The sequence below is a fragment of the Simochromis diagramma genome, unplaced genomic scaffold (assembly GCF_900408965.1).
Source record: "Simochromis diagramma unplaced genomic scaffold, fSimDia1.1 OVJJ01000603.1, whole genome shotgun sequence".
NCBI lineage: Eukaryota > Metazoa > Chordata > Actinopteri > Cichliformes > Cichlidae > Simochromis > Simochromis diagramma.
Genome location: NW_024387414.1, coordinates 20,000,732 through 20,022,860, shown reverse-complemented (window position 1 = coordinate 20,022,860; position 22,129 = coordinate 20,000,732). Strand labels below are relative to the sequence as shown.

The window sequence follows — 22,129 nt, the reverse complement described above, 5'->3', positions numbered from 1 at the left end:
CTCATTCAATGCTCAGTTTCCACTTTGGCAGGTCATCTTGACCAAGCCTACTTGCCTACATGTATTGATTGAGTCCCTACCATGTGTTTGGCTGATTAGATAGTAATGGTTAAATAGGTGTACCTAATGAGGTGGCCAGTCAGTGTGTATCAACACAAACAAAAGCTTTTCTGCAATTTATTGCCACACAGTTAGCTAGCTCTTTCTTTTTTCTCAAAGTCTGTCAACTTATGTAGAGCTTTATTTTTATAAGCTGGTTTACTTCATTTCTGACGTTCCACTTAGACCTACTCAACCCGTTTAACTGTTAAGGGAAAAGCATAAATTTTTTTTTTAGATGGTTTGGTCTGACAGAAACGCCCTCTTCACTAAAAGTACATCTCCTTATTCTTAAAGCGCTGTCATTATATTACAACAACTTTATCTGTAAATTTAGTAATATAGCTCAATTAGACTAAAACTTTAAAAGGTTGCTGCAGCTAAAGTCTGAAAAGAAAAAGGCAGAAGTCTCAGAGGATTAGATCTATATGATCAGGAAAAGCCAATCGGTTTTATTGTGGACGTTTTCCAGATGATGCCTTTTTCAAAGGCAATTGATTGGTTGGCAAATGATGCTAATGTAAGTTATGTAAGTTATTTCTCACCAGAATAAAATGTGAACCGCCAACAGGAAAGAAATAACACAAGTGTTGTGCTTGCTTTTGTGTCACATGACAAGATAAAATGAAATAATAATGTATAACTCATAATTCAATACTTACTCTTTAATTAAGAATCAAGAGCATAGTTTAGTTTTCTCAACATGCAGATTCATTCACTGTGGCGACCACAGGGAGCAGCTTCCGAAAGAAACCAACTTCATATTTTTAATACAACTTAAATTGCACCTTTTTAAAAACAAATCAACATTTCTTTGTACATTTCTTTGTCCATGAGTCGATCAACAACACAGTAAGACAGTAGAGTCTAATGTAGCTAAAATACAATTTATTCCTGCATTTTACATTTGTATTTTTCACGATAATTTAATTAAAGTGTTTTACAGCAATCCACAAGAAGGTGAAGGTGGTTTTAATGTAGATGGATACATCAGCACAAAATAGAAGCGCAGCTGAGCCACAGGCTGAGACAGAAAGAAATCCACTCTATTTTATCCTATTGAGTTACCTTTCTGTAACTGTAGTTATTTCTCTGGTTTTAAGCACAGATTAATCGTCAATACTATGGAAATGTTTGTTAGCCTGAAAACAAGACATCAGTCAGTGTTTATGAAGTGTGTAAATGGATTGATGATGAAGTTGATGTCACCCAAGGAAAGAGGCACTTTGTCCTAAAAAAAAAAAAAAAGAGAAGACAAAACAAAAAAGTTTATCTTTTCTGAACTTGCAGTGAATCACAACACGATGTATAAGATCCAGATTTTTGAGGTGAATTTAGGAATTTATATCAGACTTTAACAATAGAGTGCAAAATGAAATATGACTAGATTACAGAAGTAGATTACACCAAAAGTTAATCTTCTGGAGGAATTAATACATTAATGAGTTTTAATACGATTATTCTGACACACTAAATTTGTTTACTCCCTCTCTTAGTCTAAGGAGCTTGGAAAGAAAGGCGTCTGGACTTCTTTGAGTTGCTTGAAGATGTTTCACCTCTCATCCGAGAAGCTTCTTCAGTTCTTTAATTAAAGAACTGAAGAAGCTTCTCGGATGAGAGGTGAAACATCTTCAAGCAACTCAAAGAAGTCCAGACGCCTTTCTTTCCAAGCTCCTTAGACTACGATGACCTGGATGACTGAAAACCTTCACAGACATACTCCCTCTCTTATACTTTATTTTCAGCTCAATCTCCGATGAGTTCAGCCGTAAAAGAAGTACAGAGCATGGAGTCCATGTAAAGACGGACATAGCCCCTCACTGGTCAGTGAAGTCCCAAATTTCAGACGTGTATCTGCAAGTAAGACCTTAAACCAATCAGATGGTACATCGGGTGAACTGAATGTTTTTAACATAGACTTTATAATGCATACTGTATATCTTTTGTGGAGTCAAAAGAGTTGCACCCTGCTTGCAATTAGAAAGAATGCAGATTTTGAAGAACTTTTTATTGACTTCATTTTTTAGATCAGCAAGCTTCATCCATCTTTTACCTGCAGTATCCAGTGACAACATACCGTTTATCTGGCAATGTGCTCACACAGAGATGAACCGCTTCCGTCTGCCAAAAGCCTGGGCACCAACGTTGGTGGGAACAAAGTTGCTGTATCCAAGTCCCCCAGACCGACTCAAATAGTCTGCTAGGCGGTGGGTTACACAGGTGGCTGTGTTGCATGCCCGCTTTTGTGCTGTTGCATTGCTTGTAAGGAATAGAAACAAGACAGCAAATTATGGTATTCAAGATAAGACTGGAAACGTATGTGACAGACATTAAGCAAACAATACAGTCTGGAATTATGAACACCAAATTAAAGGCACTGAAAAACTGCTTTGAAGTAAAATATGAATTTATTATAAGAGAAAAATGCCAGGAAAAAAATTTACATAAGAAAATTTTTTTGTAGAATTACCACAACTTTATAGGTGATGAAATCTTCAGTTTGCTGTCTAAATCTAGTGTAAGCACTGCCATTAAACTCTTTAAGCTTTTTTTGTCCCTTTGTTTTAAGGTGGTCATACAATACATACAATCCTATACATGTATACGTATATATCTGCAAGAAAATGTTGACTCAGATAAATGTAACATAAATGGGCTAGCGCTGAGAGCTTCAATTGTAAGAGTTGCTGTAGTTTTCATATTTCTCAAATAGACTTCTCTTCTTGCCGGGTGTTTCTGCTCCCACGTCAGTGCGAGGATGGGTTTGTAGTTTGTGAATATCCTGGGAGAGTTTTCCCAGCACACAAGTGCTTAAGCCTGTGCAGCGCTTAGACATGGGTCTATCCAAGCTGTTAGAGATGGAGACAAACATGCAAAAACAGGCTTACAGTAACATGCAGATAATTATTACTATTTACATGCAGACATATGGGTTTTTTTTTCCTGAAATGTCATGCACCAGCAGAAAAGCTTCAATTAATATTTCAAAGGCATGCTAACAGTTTTGAATGCATATAATGATATCTTATTAACCAAAATAGCTTATGCATGTTTTCATGCTATCGGTATAATCTGCTCTAAGGCTGGCTATCATGCATGTTCCTGTATGTATGACATCATGCTTTTCCAGTGTTGCGCCTATTCCAGGCCTATTCCTGTTCCAGGCATGTCATTTAACATTCAAGAAATGGATGGATGAATGAATAATTGCTGTCCATGCATTAACAGGTAATGAAAATGTTTACAGATCTCACTCTATACCTTATTAAGTAATAAACACGAAGTTGGAGCTGTTGGGCTTATCCAAAAGTGTAGTGTAACAATATGATAGATAGATAGATAGATAGATAGATAGATAGATAGATAGATAGATAGATAGATAGATAGATAGATAGATAGATAGATAGATAGATAGATAGATAGATAGATAGATAGATAGATAGATAGATAGATAGATAGATTAAAAAGAGTCATACTTGTTCCCATCAGCTGTTTGTTGGGCTTGCTCCTCTGACGTTATCTGCATGAACTCCTTCATAGCTCTGAGCAACCTTTGGGCGTCATCATTTGATAGTGTGACTCCATCTGACATGGATTCCTTACTGGTTCTGAAAATACACATTCAATTACTGTACAGTGCATTGATCTCTCAGGCTCTGCCAATGCACTTGCTCATAAATTATAGGTGTTGTCCAGCGTAAATACAATAGCACACAAAGTAAACCAAAAACTATGTGAAGTGATTGTTTGTTTGTTTTTTTACTGGAGTACACTAAAGTAGCAATATTTCATTCAGCTTGCAACATGTAATAATGTATGTAAATACAGATGATTATCGTACTTTTTAAAGGTCAATATTTTATTTTCATAGGAATAATAACACAGTTCTCACCTAGTTGGAGCTGCCTCTGAGACGTACATCTGGCAAATGATCAAGGCATAAGCAAGAAAAAGCGTCCACAGCTTGAACATTATCATTATTCACTGTGGAAGACACATACAATACAAAACAAGGTAATTAAATATGATCAGGAAAAGGTTTTTTGATTTGTTTTGGAGGGTTTTCCACATATGCTCACAAGATTTTCTCTATTCCATACATCCACAGCTGTATGAATCCCCTTTCTCTCTCACACACTCACTGCCTTTCTGCTTGAGTCCTTGAAGTTGCGGAGGAAAGCAGGAGAGTTATTAGTAACTGCATGTTCCCCCAGAAACTATACCACCAGCTTTCCGTGTTAGCAAAATTAACAGCAGCAAACCAGAGACATCCTAACAATATCACACCAGTGGGTGCCAGCTACTATCCGATTTACCCACCTTCTTAAAATCTGCTGTTTCTAAGACTGACAGCACATTTTTCAGTAAAACCAAAGTAAGCAATCTTTTCTCTACTTACCGTACAAGATTTTTCAGCTGTTAAAGGTTCAAGTGATGGACCTACTCGTGGATCTGCTGAGCACTCCCACAGTACACGCTTTTATATATGTTCCCTATGGGTTTCAGCATCAAGTGAGTGAGCACTCAACGGTAGCTTATTGGCCAATCAAATGCTTTACCTCAAACTACCAGCCAATCAGAAGTCCTTTGTCTCTTAAAGTAAGCCAACAAAAGTGCCTCTGTGCAAATGACATCACTACACAGTCAAATTTACTGTGCTGTCAAGTATTTGTTTTTTGTTGGTGGTGGAATTTGCAGTGTAGTCAACCTTTAACCAAAAGAAATGTGACTCTTCTGCATAAAATTCATCAACTGAGTGCTTCTTATGCCAATCAGAGACATTATCAAAGCAAAAATATGGCTCTTGAAGCCCATTTTAAACTAAAACTCTAATTATAAACCGCTCCAGATCAGGTTCAACATATGATTAGTACTAGTTGTTATTGTGAATTAGCTAAGACAAAGGAGAGTGACCTTTGTGGGACTAAGAACTCTGACTTTAGGTACTGGACATTGTTCAGGAGAAAAGCTAACCCTGACACTTACAAACAGAAGACTGACAGTGAAAACAAACAGGAAACAGGCTGTGCATGACACAAATGTATGATAATGTGGTGTTCATAGATCCCCCTTACTGTTGGTTACTGAATGTGAACAGGTTCAAATGCCATCTGCAAAAAATGCTAAAACACCTCTAAAAAAGACATCTTGATTATCTATGACTTAACAACACAGCTGATTAAACATTCTAAACAATTTACGTTCAGTTAAAACCTCACACATTAGTACTGATAGCAAGAAAATCTAAGACTCATAAGAATGCATAATATGCGTCTAAATTGATTTATTATCACGGTAATTTATTTTTCTACCTCCTGAACTGCCAATCAGGTTATCTTCTTCTAGCTGATCTTACGATTGACCTGGCATCATGAGGTGTAGAGAAATACTGAACACAATGATGTCCCATTTGACAACAATTTAAATGTAATGCTGTAAATCAGTGAATCTGGAGTTAATTTCTCAGTTGTGTTAGCTAGTTAGGCAGTTGTTTAATACATGGAAATAGCATCACAGTGAGATACATCGATCAGCTAAACCTCCTATTTCCTGGTATCCATCCTGTTTCTCCGAGCTAATTACTGGGCTGTTGGTCTCTGGCCATCTTCTAATTCCTCTTATGTAATGATATTGGATGAGGTATCATAAACCATCCTGCCTCCTAGTTATTTTTTGCGTCACATGGAAACTCATTAGAGTAGATGAGCCTTTTAGTACTATTGTGCAGACCTGCAGCCTCTTATACCAGAAGCACTAAATTAGTTTCCCCCAGCTCCACATGCTGTCAGAAACTACTCCTGAAAGGCTGAAGCTTATGAAAACGAAAGACTTTAAAGCAAGCAATCCCATTCACAATGACTAATGTTAATTATCTTGTTCTCTGCCAAGATATTTTAATTATATATATATTTATCTTTTAGGTAACTGCTCATCCCCAAGTTTAAGTGCAGCGTTAGCCAAGTAGAGCACATAATTGAAAATTGAAGGGCATGAAAAAACAAGAATCTGGAATTCAATGCTACGTCTTGGTTTTCTCAAAAGATGACAGTTAATACCGAAGCCAAGAGTTTTGTAATAATGATGTAAATCTACACTGAATCATTCCCAACTCAGAAAAGGATGTAAGGTGCCCCCTCTAATAAGCCAAACAGATCAAATACATATTGTATTAGCATGTGTATAATTAAGTATCATTCACACGGTTTTGGACTGACGCTTAGAGCCCCAACTGGCCACTATCTGGTTGACCAGGGACACCAAATGAGGCAGAGAAATTACATTCCAAAGGGAAAAGTGCATTGTCAAGATTGCAATTAGCTCACAATATTCACGTTCGCTAACGTTAAGCATGATTTGGCCTGGAAGATTAATTGAAACACAGGAGAACGTTCATGACAGCTAGGGCAACATTAGGCTCGGCGCGGTGCTCATCACTGACAGTCTCAGCAGAGTCACTGTGAATGTAACTGCTCGGAAACAGAAGTAACTCTAGTCTTTACAAGAATTATTCTTTCCAAACTCCTAATGTTTGCTTATATCATTATTTGTGCAGGCACCATGAGGTAATTATCACATAATAAAGCTGCTGAACAAAAATTAAGTGAATTTGAATGTATGCATTTTGTTAAAGAGATGGGTTCTCTCTCTCTTTTTTTTTTTTTAATAATAGGCTTATATGCAAAAAGTAAAGCTGCACTGAAGCATTGAGCACAACTAAATAGGCCGTGAGTATAACATGTTTAAATACGTTTTAAACCCATGGTCAGAAATCAAATGTCAACCTATCCTGTAAGAGCTCAAAAATGAAAAAACAAAAAACAAACAGTGGATAAAAGAAATATAACTGTAGAAATGGTGTTATGCAAAGTCCTGGGAAAAGAGCAGCCCGGGGAGGACATTTACAGATTGCTCCGTATCTTCAAATGGAACATAAAATTCAACTTCATGGAATTATAAACACAAAGAAGTGAAGTATGCTTCAGCAGAGGTACTTCCACCTGCTGCTCTCCATTAGAAAGCTAACCAAACTCAATTTAACATTTAAACACCTGCCCAGAAGTTGCAGAGGGATTACAAGAGCTCTTGATGTTCCTGCCAGCGTCATTATGTTGTTAGAAAGACGAGGTTCTGGACAGTATTAGCATTAACAGAGAAGGCCAGTTATTAGATTTTCCACATGCACTTGATAATTCCGGTCATCCAGATGGTAAATAATTTACTGTAGAACCAGAGTAGTCAAGAGTCCCACCCAATTAAACTAGCATGCATGCACACAGTATAGCAAAGCAGGAAGAGCACTCCACAAATAGCCTCATAATATGCAAACTGATGTTTCCTACAGCACATATGGTAACTGCATTGATATCCTGTATACTAGACATGACTAAAGTCCCTCCAGGATGGGGCTATAGTTATATATATGTATATATAGTGGTGGCTACCTCTTTAAAAACTTTTCATAGTATTAGGATCTTGGGTAATGTGCCATAAAGTCTTTTTTTTCTTAACTCATATGAGGTTCTGCCAAGATTTTGTGGGACTTCACATATCAAGTAAAGTGAATTCATTTTATAAAACTGGTGATGTAAGAAAATGTATTGTTACATTGTTACAAGTCTGTGAGAGAAAGTAACTGTTGAACCAGACCTAACCATTTTTATGCCCTCTAGTGGTCATTTTGGGGCTGTTTATACACAGACAGCTATTCTAATTATGACATTTTTCTTTTCGTCTCCTTCTCAGATATTTACTGGCACCCTGTAATGCTTGTATGCTTGTGGCATTTGTTGTTTTCTACATTTTCTACTAATAACATTCAAATTTCTGTCAAATATCTTTGAAATAAAACTGAGTCTGCTTTGTCTAAATCCAGTGTAGCCTTTTTGAGTGTCCGTATTAAACATCTGGCCACTCTTGTCTCTTCTGTTTTGATTAATCCACTAACAAGGTACAGTAAGAGAACATGAGTTTTGATTAGATTTGACAGATGTTTAACACTACCTTGTGTAGTAGTTCTAACAGATCTGAATCAGAGAGCTCTGCAGAGGAAGGATTTTTTTTAATAAAAGAAAAAAAATACCAGCTGTCTTAGCAGGAAGCAATGGCAGGGTAAACAACTTCATGTGTAATGAGGAGTCAATCAGGACAAACTTGTCTAGCGGTGTGGCCAGCAAATTTTAGAAGTATTTTGTGTCTATAAAAGCTATAATGACATAATGTGAGACCTATGTACTTTTACCAGGTAGGTTATTGTTGTTTGTGCCCACTTTGGGCTTTGTTTTATTAAACATCATTTCATCAATCATTGTTTTATTGTCCTGTCCTAAAACATACACATCCAGTAATCCTGAAAAAATCACACATAAATAGCCTGCATTTGTATAGCGCTTTTCTAGTCCCTAAGGACCCCAAAGCGCTTCACATAACTGCACAAGTTTGGAAAGTGGCACGTGCCGTCAACTTTACCCTCTTGAATTAGTCCATGACCTAACCTTTAATGGGTTGAGGCAAAAGAACCTGCAACAGATTACGAGGGTCAAAGTTTATTTGCTTTAAAACCTGGTAACGTACCTGGACTCCTCGGTAAGTTTGATGAATCCAGAAGCACTCTGTGAGCCGTTAATTTTACTATCAGTGAGTTATGATTACACAAGTAAAAATGAAAATGTAAAGAATGCTAGTACAGCAGCTATAATTAAGACAACTAGCTAAATATTCCATCAAAATATTAAAAGATTAAAGATTATTCTTATTTTTGAAAACAAAATGATTTTTTGTACTAATATGGGCAAATAGGTTGACACTTGAACCTAAAACTTGAAGTTGCTCATTTCCTTATGGGTTTTTTTTTGGTGTTGTTTTTGTTTGTTTTTTTGTTCCTTTAGTTCATTACCAGGCCTCTGGAGAACTTCAAGACATGTTGAGGAGGTAATTTATCCATTTAAATCAGATGGGTTGGACCAAGCACACATCTAAAACCTGCAGAACACTGGCCATTGAGACCTGGAGTTCCCCATCCCTGCTTTAGCACAAAAGAGGAAATGGGTAACAACCAAAATATAAAAAAATATACCAAAACAAAAAATACAAACTAAAACATAATGAATAATAATAATAATCATAACTATTATTAATAGTTATGAGTAGTTGGTGGTGTCAGGAAATCACATTTCTGTATCATGGCACTTATTATTACTAAAGTTTTACACTCTAACTTCAATCATTTGTTCTCATGCTTTTTAATAACGCACGAGTAGCCTACCTCTTCTGCTCCTTTCACTTTGTTGAATGTGGATTCCAGTGTTGCCATTACAATTGATTTAAAATATCAATGCTGACTTCCTTGCTTATATTTCTTGCTGATAAAGTCACTCTATCAAGCTATTGATAATGTCTCTGTACTATGTGTTCATGGTTAAGGAGTAGCCCCTCATCCAGATAAAGGAATACTCCTGTTATCTACAACAAACTGAGTTATAATGTCAGCAATAGACTTTGCTGTTGTAAAGAATTGTTCGGTTAGATAACATACTAATCTTCCCTATTTCAGCAGTAGTCTAATAATAGCTTGTGATTAATTCACTTGGCTGTCCCATGACTTTCTAAGATGTTAACACTGTTTCTTTTTTCTTAATAGCACACATATACTTCACCCTGCTGTGCACACGCTGAAATCCATTCTGTCGGTGTGTGTCCCTGCAGGAATTTATTTTACCCAATGGCACAATCCGTGGCTCTTTTTTTTTTTCCTAGAAATGCCTTTTTAACCAAAACCTTGTGTTTTAAAGTACTCCCAACATTTAAAGGAAGCGGCCAGGATAGCCACAGTCCCCAGCTATGAATACCCAGAAACTTGCACAGAGCCTGAACCGGTACCGGTCCGTGAGTCGTTTGGTACCGGGCCGCGAGAGTTCAGGCTCGGGTGTGAAATGTATGGTTTTCAGGGTTTTTAGCGTTATTTTGTTATCGTTTTTATCATTAACTCGGTTTTCCTGGGTCTTTTCACGTGTGTTATGAATAAATCTTCTTTTTTTCGGTACCGGTACTAGTTTTATTTTGTTGTATTTATCCGCGACAGTTTAAAGGCCGGTCCGTGAAAATATTGTCGGGCATAAACCGGTCCGTGGCGCAAAAAAGGTTGGGGACCGCTGACCTAAAGTACATGCTGAACTTCAAATAAAAGCTGACAAAGAGCACCTACATCTGCTTCATTGTAATTTGGGTGAAAATTACCAAGAAGTCTTATTTTGATACATCATACTCATGCTCTATAGCATATTCTATATCGATAACTGAGAGACATCTGCAAGCTATTCAGTTGCATGTGTCCATATATTCACTAGTCTCTTCTACTGTAACGTCATAGATTTGAAATGAATTTAGATGAAATTAGTGTGTGACTGTTTTACATCCTCTTTTATTCACATCTTCGTCTAATCGAATACATTTACAAATGCATTTCACAACCATAAGCTCTAAAGCATGTTCACAACCAGTAACGAGAGGATGAATTGCAGTTGTATGTTGCGCTACCTCCCCTGGAAGTGAATCTATAGTTGCCAAAACTCCGTGTAATAGCCACCGAAATTCTTCGGATCATTGATCGATAGTTGAACAAAGTTCAGCCAAAGTCACACTGATTTTCTGACCAATCTTAGCCTTAGAGGCGGGGGATAGAAACGTGAAAGAAGATACATGTGTGCTTCGGTTGCTCAGAGACGAAGCCGAAGTCAGCAGAGTTGATCTGTTAGGGGGAAAAAGTTTGTTTGGTTTAAGAAAAAAAAGATGATTTCAATAAAATCGCCGTCTCTGACGCCGGTGCCCTGCGCGCAGGCTCTGCTCGGTGTGGGCTGTTTGGCTTTCGCCCTCCTCGCGTTCATGCTGGTTCGCCAGCTCGTCAAGCAGAGAAGACCTCCTGGTTTTCCTCCCGGTCCATCTCCCATCCCTGTGATAGGCAACATTTTTTCTTTAGCCACCGAGCCGCACGTCTTTCTCAAGAAGCAGAGTGAAGTTCATGGACAGGTAATGCCCTTACGCGCACTTTATGAATCTAACGCTTTTACTAGTTTGCAGCGTGTACACCCACACCCACACACCAAGAGAACAAAAGAGACTCGCCTTAATGGCCTGGGAACAGCTGGAAAGCGTACAAGTCAGGGCCTCCCCCAAAACACACACACACACACATATATGTATATATATATATATATATATATATATATATATATATATATAAAGCGCTATTTCTACCGACCTTATATGACTCTCTTGCAAAGGTGAATAAAACTCATAATGGCAACTCATAAACTCATAAGGGCGCCGTTTGTAAAGTGAAACATGCTGAAATTAACGGCAACATTTTTCCACATTTAGCTCAAAACCTTACAAAAACATATTTTTTCGAGTAATTTTTTACAACATTTAGTAAAATACTTTTCATCAAATGTTAAATATTAAATCTAAATGTTAAATATTAAATCTAAATATTATATTTAAATCTAAATGTTAAATCTAAATGTTAAAAGTTAAATCTAAATGTTATATTTAAATCTAAATGTTAAATCTAAATGTTAAAAGTTAAATCTAAATGTTATATTTAAATCTAAATGTTAAATCTAAATCTAAATGTTAAATCTAAATGCTAAATGTTAAATGTTAAACCTAAATATTTAGGCTAATATGCAAATTTATTGTACGGATCTACGGAAATACCAAAATAAAAGCTTCCCGAAAACCTCCGGTGCAAAATTGTGTCTGTTCCCCTCCTCACTTCTCCCCGCCATGTGCTGCTTCACTTCTTGCCTACGAGCATGTCCAGCGATTTTGCTGGACATGTGCTGCAGCGATTGTGAAGTGAAGACTGCAGCTGCTAAGAGTGCACTACTGCTGAACCTTTGGATGGCCGACAAAACGGATCTTCCGATGTTTTCAGCTAAATCGCCGGACGTGCTTTCTCATGGTCGGGTTATGGCTGAATTCCAGTGGAATGACGGTCCCGCCATAATAGACGTTTCAGCCATGTGTTCCAGCCCTAAACCTAACCTTATCCCTAACTATAACCTTATTCCCAACCTTTACTAGCAGTTAAATGACGTAAAATAGCGTTTTCCAAATCGATTTTTAGAAAATGAACGAACATGTGTAGATTGAGTCCAAACGGTTCTCATGTGCTCTCCTTTTTCCGATGCCGTAATTTAGGAACGTGTTGGGTACCCGAAAGCATAAAATGTTGACAATTTGTCACCTAGCGAAAATTATTATGCTTTGGGAGTGAGAACGTGTCTGACCACTACCGGCACACTTTTGCACCGGAGGTTTTCGGAAAGCTTTTATTTTGGTATTTCCGCTGATCCGTGCAATTAATTTGCATGTTAGCCTAAACATTTAGATTTAAGATTTAACATTTAGCATTTAGATTTAACATTTAGATTTAGATTTAAATATAATATTTAGATTTAACATTTAACATTTAGATTTAAATATAATATTTAGATTTAACATTTAACATTTAGATTTAACATTTAGATTTAGATTTAAATATAATATTTAGATTTAACATTTAACATTTAGATTTAAATATAATATTTAGATTTAACATTTAACATTTAGATTGAATATTTAACATTTAGATTTAACATTTAAAATTCTGTTTTAAATATGAAAAGTTACAAATATTTTACTAAATGTTGTAAAAAATGACTTGTTTTGAGCTAAATGTGGAAAAATGTTGCCGTTAATTTCAGCATGTTTCACTTTACAAACGGCGCCCCATAGCAACCTGGTAGTTTGCACGTCAGTTTATTTCAGAACACAAACCATGTCACAAAGCTCAGATCATCTCAAACTGGTTTCTTGGACATGACAGTGCGTTCAGTGTACTCGGATGGTCTTAACAGCCACCAGATCTCAATCCAATAGAGCTCCTTTGGTGGAACAAGAGATTCACATTAGGAATGTGCAAACAAAAAATCAGAAGCAACTGTGTGATGCTATCATGTTATTGGCAAGGTTTACCAAAAAAGTGCCCACTGAGTTTGTGTATTATAAAACCGTTTGTCTCTCTATTGAATACCAGGGAACTCCTTCTCCAGTTCAGACAGCCACTTTTGAAAGAACAGACCAGCAAAGACTTGCAAATGCGAATACATTTGTCTAAAAAATAGTACATTCCTCTAACAGAGGCTTTAATGTGGATAGAAATGTGTGTGAAGATCTAAATGACTGCAGTGACTGCTAATAATGGAATTCACACCTTTCAGATTTTCAGCCTTGACCTGGGAGGCATCTTGACTGTGGTGTTAAATGGATACGACTGTGTCAGAGAGTGCCTTTACCATCAGGGTGAGGTGTTTGCTGATCGGCCATCACTACCTTTGTTCAAGAAAATGACCAAAATGGGCGGTAAGATGCTTTGATATAACAGTGAATGCCGTTTTTTGCAATCTAAATTTTTTTTATTTTGATTCAAAATGATTAAATTCTGTTTTTCTCTTCCAATGTCCAAAGGGCTTCTTAATTGCAAATATGGCAAAGGCTGGAACGAACACCGCAAACTGGCATGCAGCTCTTTTCGTTACTTCGGCAGCGGCCAGAAACTCTTTGAGAAGAAGATCTCGGAGGAGTGCATGTTTTTTGTCGATGCCATCGATGAACACAAGGGAAAGCCCTTCAACCCCAAACATCTTGTGACCAACGCAGTGTCCAACATCACCAATCTGATCATTTTTGGCCAGCGTTTTACCTACGATGATCGCAACTTCCAGCACATGATTGAGATATTCAGTGAGAATGTGGAACTAGCAGTGAGTGGCTGGGCCCTCCTCTATAATGCCTTCCCTTACATTGAGTATGTGCCCTTTGGGAAACACCAGAAGCTCTTCCGCAATGCTGCTGAGGTTTACAACTTTCTACAGGAGGTTATAAACGGTTTCTCACAGGGCAGAGTGCCCCATGCACCACGCCATTATGTTGATGCCTACTTGGATGAGTTGGAGCAGAATGCAGGCGTTCAGGGGTCTTCCTTTTCTTATGAGAATCTCATCTATTCAGTGGGTGAGCTCATTATTGCTGGTACAGAGACTACAACTAACACTCTGCGCTGGGCCATGCTCTACATGGCTCTGTATCCCAACATACAAGGTCAGTTGTAGTAGAAACCCCCAAAAATGTTTTTACTTCTAATTATTTAATCTGAGTTTGCTCTAAATTTAATGGTTATATAATCTCACCTAATAATCTGTGTTTTTACCTACAAAGAGAGGGTGCACAAGGAGATCGACAGCGTGCTGTCCAATGGGAGGGCGCCCACTTTGGAGGACAAACAGAGGATGCCATACATAGAGGCTGTGCTGCATGAGATTCTACGCTTCTGCAATATTGTACCACTTGGGATTTTCCATGCCACGTCCCAAGATGCAAAAGTCAATGGGTACACAATCCCCAAAGGGACCATGGTGATCACAAACCTCTACTCGGTGCACTTCGATGAGAAGTACTGGAACGATCCTGGTGTTTTCTCACCGGAGAGGTTTCTGGACAGCAGCGGCAATTTTGTGAGGCGCGAGGCTTTCCTTCCATTCTCCTTGGGTAAGGCTTCGTTTCTCAAAACCAGTATTAGCTATGATTGGTTAAACCAAGTTATTCCTCAAAGACTTTCCTGTTTATTTGCAGACTTGAGATAATTAGCCAGATGCAGTGTGTGTGTGTGTGTGAAAAACTAACAGTTTTTGGGGTTTTTTCAGGGAGGCGTGGGTGCCTGGGTGAACAGCTGGCTAGAATGGAGATGTTCCTCTTTTTCACAACTTTGTTGCAGAGGTTTCATCTTCAGTTCCCTCCAGGAACTGTCCCAACTGTCACTCCCAAGCTGGGCATGACCTTACAGCCCAAAACTTACTACATCTGTGCGATCCGCAGGCAGCAGAAAGTTCCCTGCTCTGGATACACTCCTTTTTACAAGTAGTCAGGTGAACATTTTCAATGGCTTGTTTAGCCATTATGTGTTACACTACTTTGCACAACAATGCAATTGCGTGATAACTGTATCACTCTGAAGTTTCAATGCATTGCATTTTTCCAAAGCATCATTTATGGCAAATATGGCTGTACATCTGATTATTTAATCCACTTTATCTAATTACTATTGCTTCTCTTTTTTTAAAATGAGCAATATGCATGTTTGCACAATGCTCTTTTTGGAAACAACTGGTGAGGCAGCAAGTGATGAAAGAACATCCTGGGAACATGAGTGTCATATTGATTCAGTTCTCTGAGCTCAGAGACTGAAATATCTGTGAACCCTGGGACAGTAGCAATGAGTAGCTTATATGCCAGTCAATGACTTACAGTATGTGCACCTGTGGCGGTTCAGGATAGCACTGGGTCAGACAGAAGACACCAGCAATTTATGTGGGTCACACAAAATGGGATGAACAGACTTTCCAAGAACGTTCGTAACACTGTGTGCTGAAGATAGACGTGGGCCAAGATTCACATCATGTGGACTGACACTGACCCCTTCTCCAGGCATAACGCAAATGCAACCCTGTTTTTTTTCTAGAAACTGACGTTGCAACGCTGGTTTCTGTTAAATGGTGCTTCTCAGTATGTACTGAATTTAAGTGGAATGTTTGTTTGTACTTTATTTGTTTTGTAATGCTGGTGTTTCTGAAGGAGCTTTATGCATATTAATAAAGTATTTTCTAAAAAATTAAAAGACCCAACATTATTCATTTCAAATCTATAAATCATGTTCATGAGAGTGAAAAAGGAACCTGAACATAAACATGGTGCCAAGTGTAAAAGATCTGCCTAATCACACACGCACAGCTACTTGCTGCAACTACCCCTTGTGACAAGGGAGCAGTTAAATTCAGTTAAATTTTATTTATGTAGCAAAAAATCACAACAGTCCCCTCAAGTCACTCGAAATTGTAGGAAAAGACCCTAAAAAAATAGAGAGAAAACCTGCAAAATCAGACGACCCCCACCATGAATATATAAGCAAGCACTTGGTGACAGTGGGAAGGAAAAACTCCCTTTTAACAGGAAGAAACCTCCAAGAGCTGAAAGCAGCTCCTTTAAAAATATTTTTCTACCTATAATTCTACTCATAGGTAGAAAAACTAAACAGGCACAGTATGCCCCCTTTGTTAAAGGTGTAGACACTGAAACCATGGAGACAATCCACTCATGAGTCAAATGATTATAAATCAAACTACTAAGATCAAACCAATACATTGAGAGACGCTCACATTTTGTGTACTGATCTTGTGTGGAATTGAAGTGACCTGATCCTTCATAAATCAAGCATAGTTTGTACATGTACTGTTCCATAAGAGGAAGTGAATACACAGTTGGTATATCTAATGTCTTTAAGGTTATTCTCCTGTTTTTATGGGGTGGCATGGACAAAAAAATTAAATTAAATTAAAAAAAAAAAAAAGAAAGGCGTATATATTTTGGGCTCACACAGACAAACACAGACACCAATAAAAATCAATGAGAACTGCTGATACTTGAGGGATGGTGTTTTATGACAGCTATAAATAACAACAAAATCTGTTGCCTCCACAGTGTAGATAAGGGTGAATGGTTACATTAGACAAACGTACGTATATTGATGCTACATAAGGGTAACAACCATTCATTGATGTATTTATGGCACAATCATCAGAGGACACTGTGGTTTGAAGGACTGCACAGCGAGAAGCCAACAAACTTTTACAACTTAATGAGCTGGAATACGTCAGATCAGGGGCTACCGATGCTTTATAGTCCAGCACGGGTCCATGTGAAAAAAAGAAGAAAATAAAATTATGACACGTTTGTCATATTGTTTATGGCTCTGAGTCCACCAGCTATTCTTAACACTGTCACTGCCACTTTGGTCCCGGTGGAGTATTTGACACGAGCTGCTTCTCTTTTCACAAACGGTACCGGAGCAATTTTTTTGTGTGTGTGTGTGTTTTTGCCAATCAGCCCATCACGGCACACAAATGAATCTATGTAGGTAACGTTTGGCACTAGCTGGGTCAGGTGATAAAGACAGGGACAGAGAGAGACGATGAAGAATATAAGAGTGGTTATGATACAGAACAGACAGACGCTGAAGTTGGAAAAATGAAAAAATCTAAATCAAAACACCAAGCCCCACAGTTCCACACCTGGAAATAGAAGTAGATAAAAACTTTGGAAACACAAAGGTAATTACAGGATCGCAATGTACAATATGTCAGCTGTGTGTAGAAAACAGATGCATTCATTTGATTATTTTAAAAATATATCTTTATATGCACATACTCTTTTGTACAGCGGCTAAACACTTGTTTGGTATTAAAATGTGCACATCTGTATCTATTTTGTGTCTTTAAATATTACTATCTCAGTTTGCACTGCTTACTTAACATTTTCTCCAAACAATATGATTCAATAAGGTGAGAAAGGAGCTAGGTGACAGTTCTAACTTCCCTTTGATATAATGTCTTATTCTAGTGGAATGCCAACAGTTCTTTAACCTTCCTCATGGTAGGTTAGAATATATATTTATATGTATATATATAGAAACAAAACCAAAGTGACATGAAACTTTGGATCCCTTCTTTGCAAACTGGCCAAGTCATAAGTGTGAACAAAAGAGAAAAGTTTGTCTAAACGTCTGCATTTAGATACTGTACTGTTAAAATGAGAGTTTGAATTTTAAATCATTTTAAAATTCAATTAAAAAAACCCTAAACAAACCCAAACACACTGTTATAGCATGTGTGCATGATGTGCTGCTGCTACAGAAGACACATTTGCAGTCTGCTGACAACCAAGAAAGGCCTTTCTCCAGTGAGATTGTAAAAAGGTTACGCAAACAGTGTATGGATGGCCAAGAGACGGCGCATACCGCATGTCCCTCTGTCACAGAGGATTTCTCGAGGATTGCTTGAATTTGTTTGTAGTCGAGTTGTTCATTGAGAGATTACAAACTACTTCAGTCACCCAGATTTTTAATCTTCTTACGTTTGAAAGTGTATTTCATATTAATGACATAAACTCTTGCAAAATAATTATTCAACTTTGCGTGAATCCTGAGTAACCTTTAAAAAAATACTTAGAATCAAAAAAAAGGAAAATGAAGAATCCATTCATTGAATCGGCACTCCTGATCTGAATGCGACATGTTAAACACCAACCAGACGACATTTCACTGATTAGAAATCAACTGTTGCTAACAGGACAAACAAACATACATACAAATTACAGAATAAAATAATTAAAAATGCGATCTCTTTCTCCCTGCTCATTCTCTCCGTCACATTCCGGACAAAAATGTTCACACATTCAAACGAAACAAAGGACAGAGAGAGAGAAAAAAAACAAAACAAAATCCAAGAAGACAGGTGGTACGCATGAGTAAAAGCATCAAAAATGATGCATATATAATGCTATTAATCAGTCAACATTTCAATACTGTCTCTGTGACTGAGTCTGATACAGTGTTTCGTGTCACCAGCAAGGAGAGAACTACACAAGCCTAGGCTCTGGGCCAATATGGACTTAGTAAAGGTTCAGACAGGCACATTTGATATATATATGTATATATGTATATACATATATATAATTCAAAAATATACCTGACATTGAAGCTGAAACAGTTTCAGTCTCTTGTCTTTCCTTTGGTAAAGGGTATCTACCACTTCATGATGTCATTTGCTTCAGTATGTTTCCTCTACCTTTCCTTTTGAAATACACAGAAACTGTTTTTGTACCTAAGGGAGGTGGTAAGTGTTAAGCGCTTTGCATTCAAGGCAGCATCACAGCCAAGTTACCATGGAGGACAAGTTCATCCTGCACATCAGTCCACGCTCTTCTTTTTCTGCACCTTCTGCCTCCTCAGTCCTGGTGCGTTTCTCTGGGTGCACTTGACTCTCCATGGGGTGAAAGTGCATAGGAGTTGGGCCCCCACCGTTGCAGTAAGGATCCGCTCACAGTAGTAAGGCCTTTTTGTTTCTCCAAAAACAACGTGACTGCTTAAGCGTTTGAGTGTCAGCACAGTGAATCTTCAATATGTTTGTGTGGGCGTGTGTAAGAGAGAGGGAACGTGTGTTTTATGTGCATTTGTCAAATGTTAAAGTCGGTGAAAGGCAGGTGGTTGAGGGCCTCGTGCCCTTGTACTGCCTCCCCTTTTCTTGTCCACGCGTCTGCTCCTCTTGCTGCTACTGACGCTCCTCCCCCTCTTCCTCCTCTTGGATGACCTGGATGTCATCTGACGGAGAGGTGGGCAAACTGTCTGGCTGCTGCTGTTTGGCAAGCTCTTTGCTCTTATCCTCCTCATCGATGACCTTCTTCCACACCTTGTGGTTCTCTGTCAGGTGCTGCATGATGCTGCAGAACAACCTGCGCCGTTTTTTCCTCCTTCCTACAACAACACCAAAAATAAAAAAACAAACGTGTTTAGGGAATTCCACACTGGTGTAACTGTAACATAAACATAAATTATTCTTTATTTTCTCAACACATCAACCGACTCCCCGTCTGACCAGGGTGGGAAATAGTCAGAGTTTGGTGCCCTGATCATAGACTGTAATTAAAGGATGGACACACAGTGACATCACTCATTAGTTTGTAAAGTCCCATTTATAAGCCTTGATTATTTATTTTTAAAATTTCACCAGACATCACAGGTGGAGGTGGATCCAACTAAGAAACAAGAAACACTGGCCACTCTTATGATTTTTTAAAATCACAACAAACAAATTACATAAATAAAAACACTGTTTGATCAACTAATTATACAATTATGTACTAAATAAACATCAACATGCCGTATGACTTGAAACCTGGGACTGAGACTGTAAAAGTTTCACAAGTGCTATAAATTACATTTTACTTTCATACAGATGGTCTTTAAGAGAGTCGCCCCCTGCTGGCTATCAGGACGAATGAGATATTTTGCATTGCTTTAACTTTTCAGACCTGCAGGCTTTGTTGATATATACAGTGTGTGAAACTGACTGTGCAACCAGGAATAGAAATAAATGCAACAATCAATGTCAACTAGGAACATTTCTGAACAAATTTTGAGTGTGCAATTAGAGTTGTATAATTACTGATATAATAATTATATAATTACGATTTGAGTTAGTAGCAGCCAATACTGTTAACAGCTTAACAGCTTAGAACAGAAAGACAGACAAAGTGGAAGTGCTGGTATAGTTTGGTGTAGGTATAAACTCCAAGTACAGCAAAAGTTTTAGCACTGGTTAGCGTAAAGGGACGGTTTAGGTTGGTAAAGACGTTGAAAATAAAGAAAAAAATCATTGCCTTAGCATAAAAGGACTGTCAGCCTAACAAAACGCATTGGCAGCAAGAGGAATCTTCTAGTGCAAAACACTGAGCAGACCGAGGAAGTTGGAAGCAGTTAAATTTGACCAAAACAAACAAAATCGCTCTCAACTGTAACAACTATCATGGAAGCATGTAATTTTCTGTCTGTATATATAACAAAGTGACAACGGAGACTGAATGAGTTGATTGTTCTTCAATGTGGAGGGGTTTTTTTGGACACAGTTCTATGCGAATTTCAGGAAAACTATCAAACAAGTCGGTGCCAGGAGTTATAGCGTGCTATTCTCGACACAGTCATTTTGATATAACTTTTACTGGGGTTTTCTCAAAGCTGCACAAGGAGTACAAAATAGTACAAAAGTGCTAAATACTTTAGACTGTTACACTAAATTAACCAATTAGCTTAAAAACAGGGAGAGGTAAATATCAAAATGTCAGACGAGTCAATGTCATGCCGTTAACAGTCACATGACCACAAAACCCAAAATACTAAGAATGCCTGTCTCATAACGCCACCTGAAGTGACTTTATTTAAAATTTGTGGGTACCACATCTTACTTGGTGCCAGCTCTTCTTCTAGCTCATCTTCCTCATCTTCATCTTCGTCTGTTTCGATGTCCACCTGGCCCTCTTCGTCATCGTCATCCGACCCCTCTTCAGTGATCCAGTGGCCAGGAAGTAAACCAGCAGCATCGTAGGAGTTACAAAGCGGTCCTACAATGTGTGTGATGAAGGACTCCTGCAGCTTGGCCAACTGAGGGGAGGAGCGGTCCATGAAGGGGCTGATGGGTAATCCCAACCTGGATTCTTCATCTCCCTGCAGATTAAAACCGCATATTACAGACATTTAGAGATGAGATTTGATATTTGATACAAACTATATCACAATCAGAGGAACAGAAAGCGTTGCACAGCTCTGACTTTTTTCCTCGTATGACCATGCGCACACAAAAGCAGATTTGACACAAATTTGAAAGGTTTTTTGAGTGTTGATATTTCTTCTTTCCTGGTTTCAGGATCAGTTTTACAAGAGGGTGCACTCTCATTTTACAAAAAAGTTTAATACAGAGATAAAAAATCTATGATCTATGATAACTAAAAACTCTCTGCAGCATTAGCACGCAGTCTGTACCTGTTCGTAGAACTCATTGACGATTCCTTCTGTCCATTTGAGGTGCAAGTCACGGACTTTGGCTGGTCCATTGATATCTGCCAACTTTATGCACACTTGGCACACCAGCAGTCTATCGTTCTCGTTGGTCCAATCAATTCCTGGACTGTTCACATCGTTCACCTGTTTACAAAGATGGATGCCTTAGTACAACTTGTATCGTAGACTCATTATGCCATGTATTGCTCAACTGATTTTTTTTAACTTAACAACCTCTCAATGCTTAAATCAATGTTTTGTAGAAAATTATACTTTTTGTAAGCTGTCTGTTCAAAATATTTCATCTCAGACCTTGGAATTGAATTCAGCCAGGAAATCAAAATGCTTCTTGAGGTCTGTGGCCAGTATAGCCTCGATGACGAGGAAACGAAAACGCTTGAATTCCATGTGATCCAGGTTGACGAGGAAGTTGAACTCAGGTCGGGAAAGGTAGAGGCTCCAGGCAGATGCTGCATGGTGGTTCTCCAGCACTGAGCGGTCATTGTACAGCACAGCCTACAGCGCCCAGGAGGACAAAAGCACAAGGTG

At 38.2% G+C, this 22,129-nt stretch overlaps 3 protein-coding genes across 5 annotated transcripts in view; 1 reads left to right on the top strand and 2 right to left on the bottom strand.

Moving 5' to 3' along the window:
- Positions 1-779: 779 nt before the first annotated feature.
- calca (calcitonin/calcitonin-related polypeptide, alpha) lies at positions 780-4,562 on the bottom strand. 2 transcript variants are annotated; one of them, XM_040010843.1, is made up of 5 exons: positions 4,499-4,562; positions 3,992-4,083; positions 3,576-3,707; positions 2,177-2,358; positions 780-1,330 (listed from the first exon to the last, which is right to left on the bottom strand). In XM_040010843.1, the coding sequence occupies exons 2-4, from the start codon at positions 4,075-4,077 to the stop codon at positions 2,196-2,198; spliced, it is 381 nt and encodes a 126-aa protein (XP_039866777.1). In that variant the 5' UTR covers positions 4,078-4,083; positions 4,499-4,562; the 3' UTR covers positions 780-1,330; positions 2,177-2,195. The 2 variants fall into 2 exon arrangements, with proteins under 2 accessions (XP_039866777.1, XP_039866776.1); XM_040010842.1 differs by lacking the exons at positions 780-1,330; positions 2,177-2,358 and adding an exon at positions 2,419-2,948.
- Positions 4,563-10,820: 6,258 nt separating this feature from the next.
- Positions 10,821-16,114, top strand: LOC120720987 (vitamin D 25-hydroxylase). The gene is made up of 5 exons (XM_040010938.1): positions 10,821-11,121; positions 13,359-13,500; positions 13,606-14,238; positions 14,356-14,685; positions 14,841-16,114. The coding sequence occupies exons 1-5, from the start codon at positions 10,885-10,887 to the stop codon at positions 15,056-15,058; spliced, it is 1,560 nt and encodes a 519-aa protein (XP_039866872.1). The 5' UTR covers positions 10,821-10,884; the 3' UTR covers positions 15,059-16,114.
- Positions 16,115-16,607: 493 nt separating this feature from the next.
- The window catches only part of pde3b (phosphodiesterase 3B), a 46,075-nt gene continuing 40,553 nt past the window's right edge, over positions 16,608-22,129 (bottom strand). For both annotated transcript variants that reach the window (XM_040010937.1, XM_040010936.1), the window contains exons 13-16: positions 21,893-22,096; positions 21,563-21,724; positions 20,989-21,247; positions 16,608-19,501 (exon numbers count right to left, since the gene is read on the bottom strand). In XM_040010937.1, coding sequence (XP_039866871.1) covers positions 19,299-19,501; positions 20,989-21,247; positions 21,563-21,724; positions 21,893-22,096 — 828 coding nt within the window. In that variant the 3' untranslated portion in view covers positions 16,608-19,298. The remainder of the gene's footprint in view (positions 19,502-20,988; positions 21,248-21,562; positions 21,725-21,892; positions 22,097-22,129) is intronic.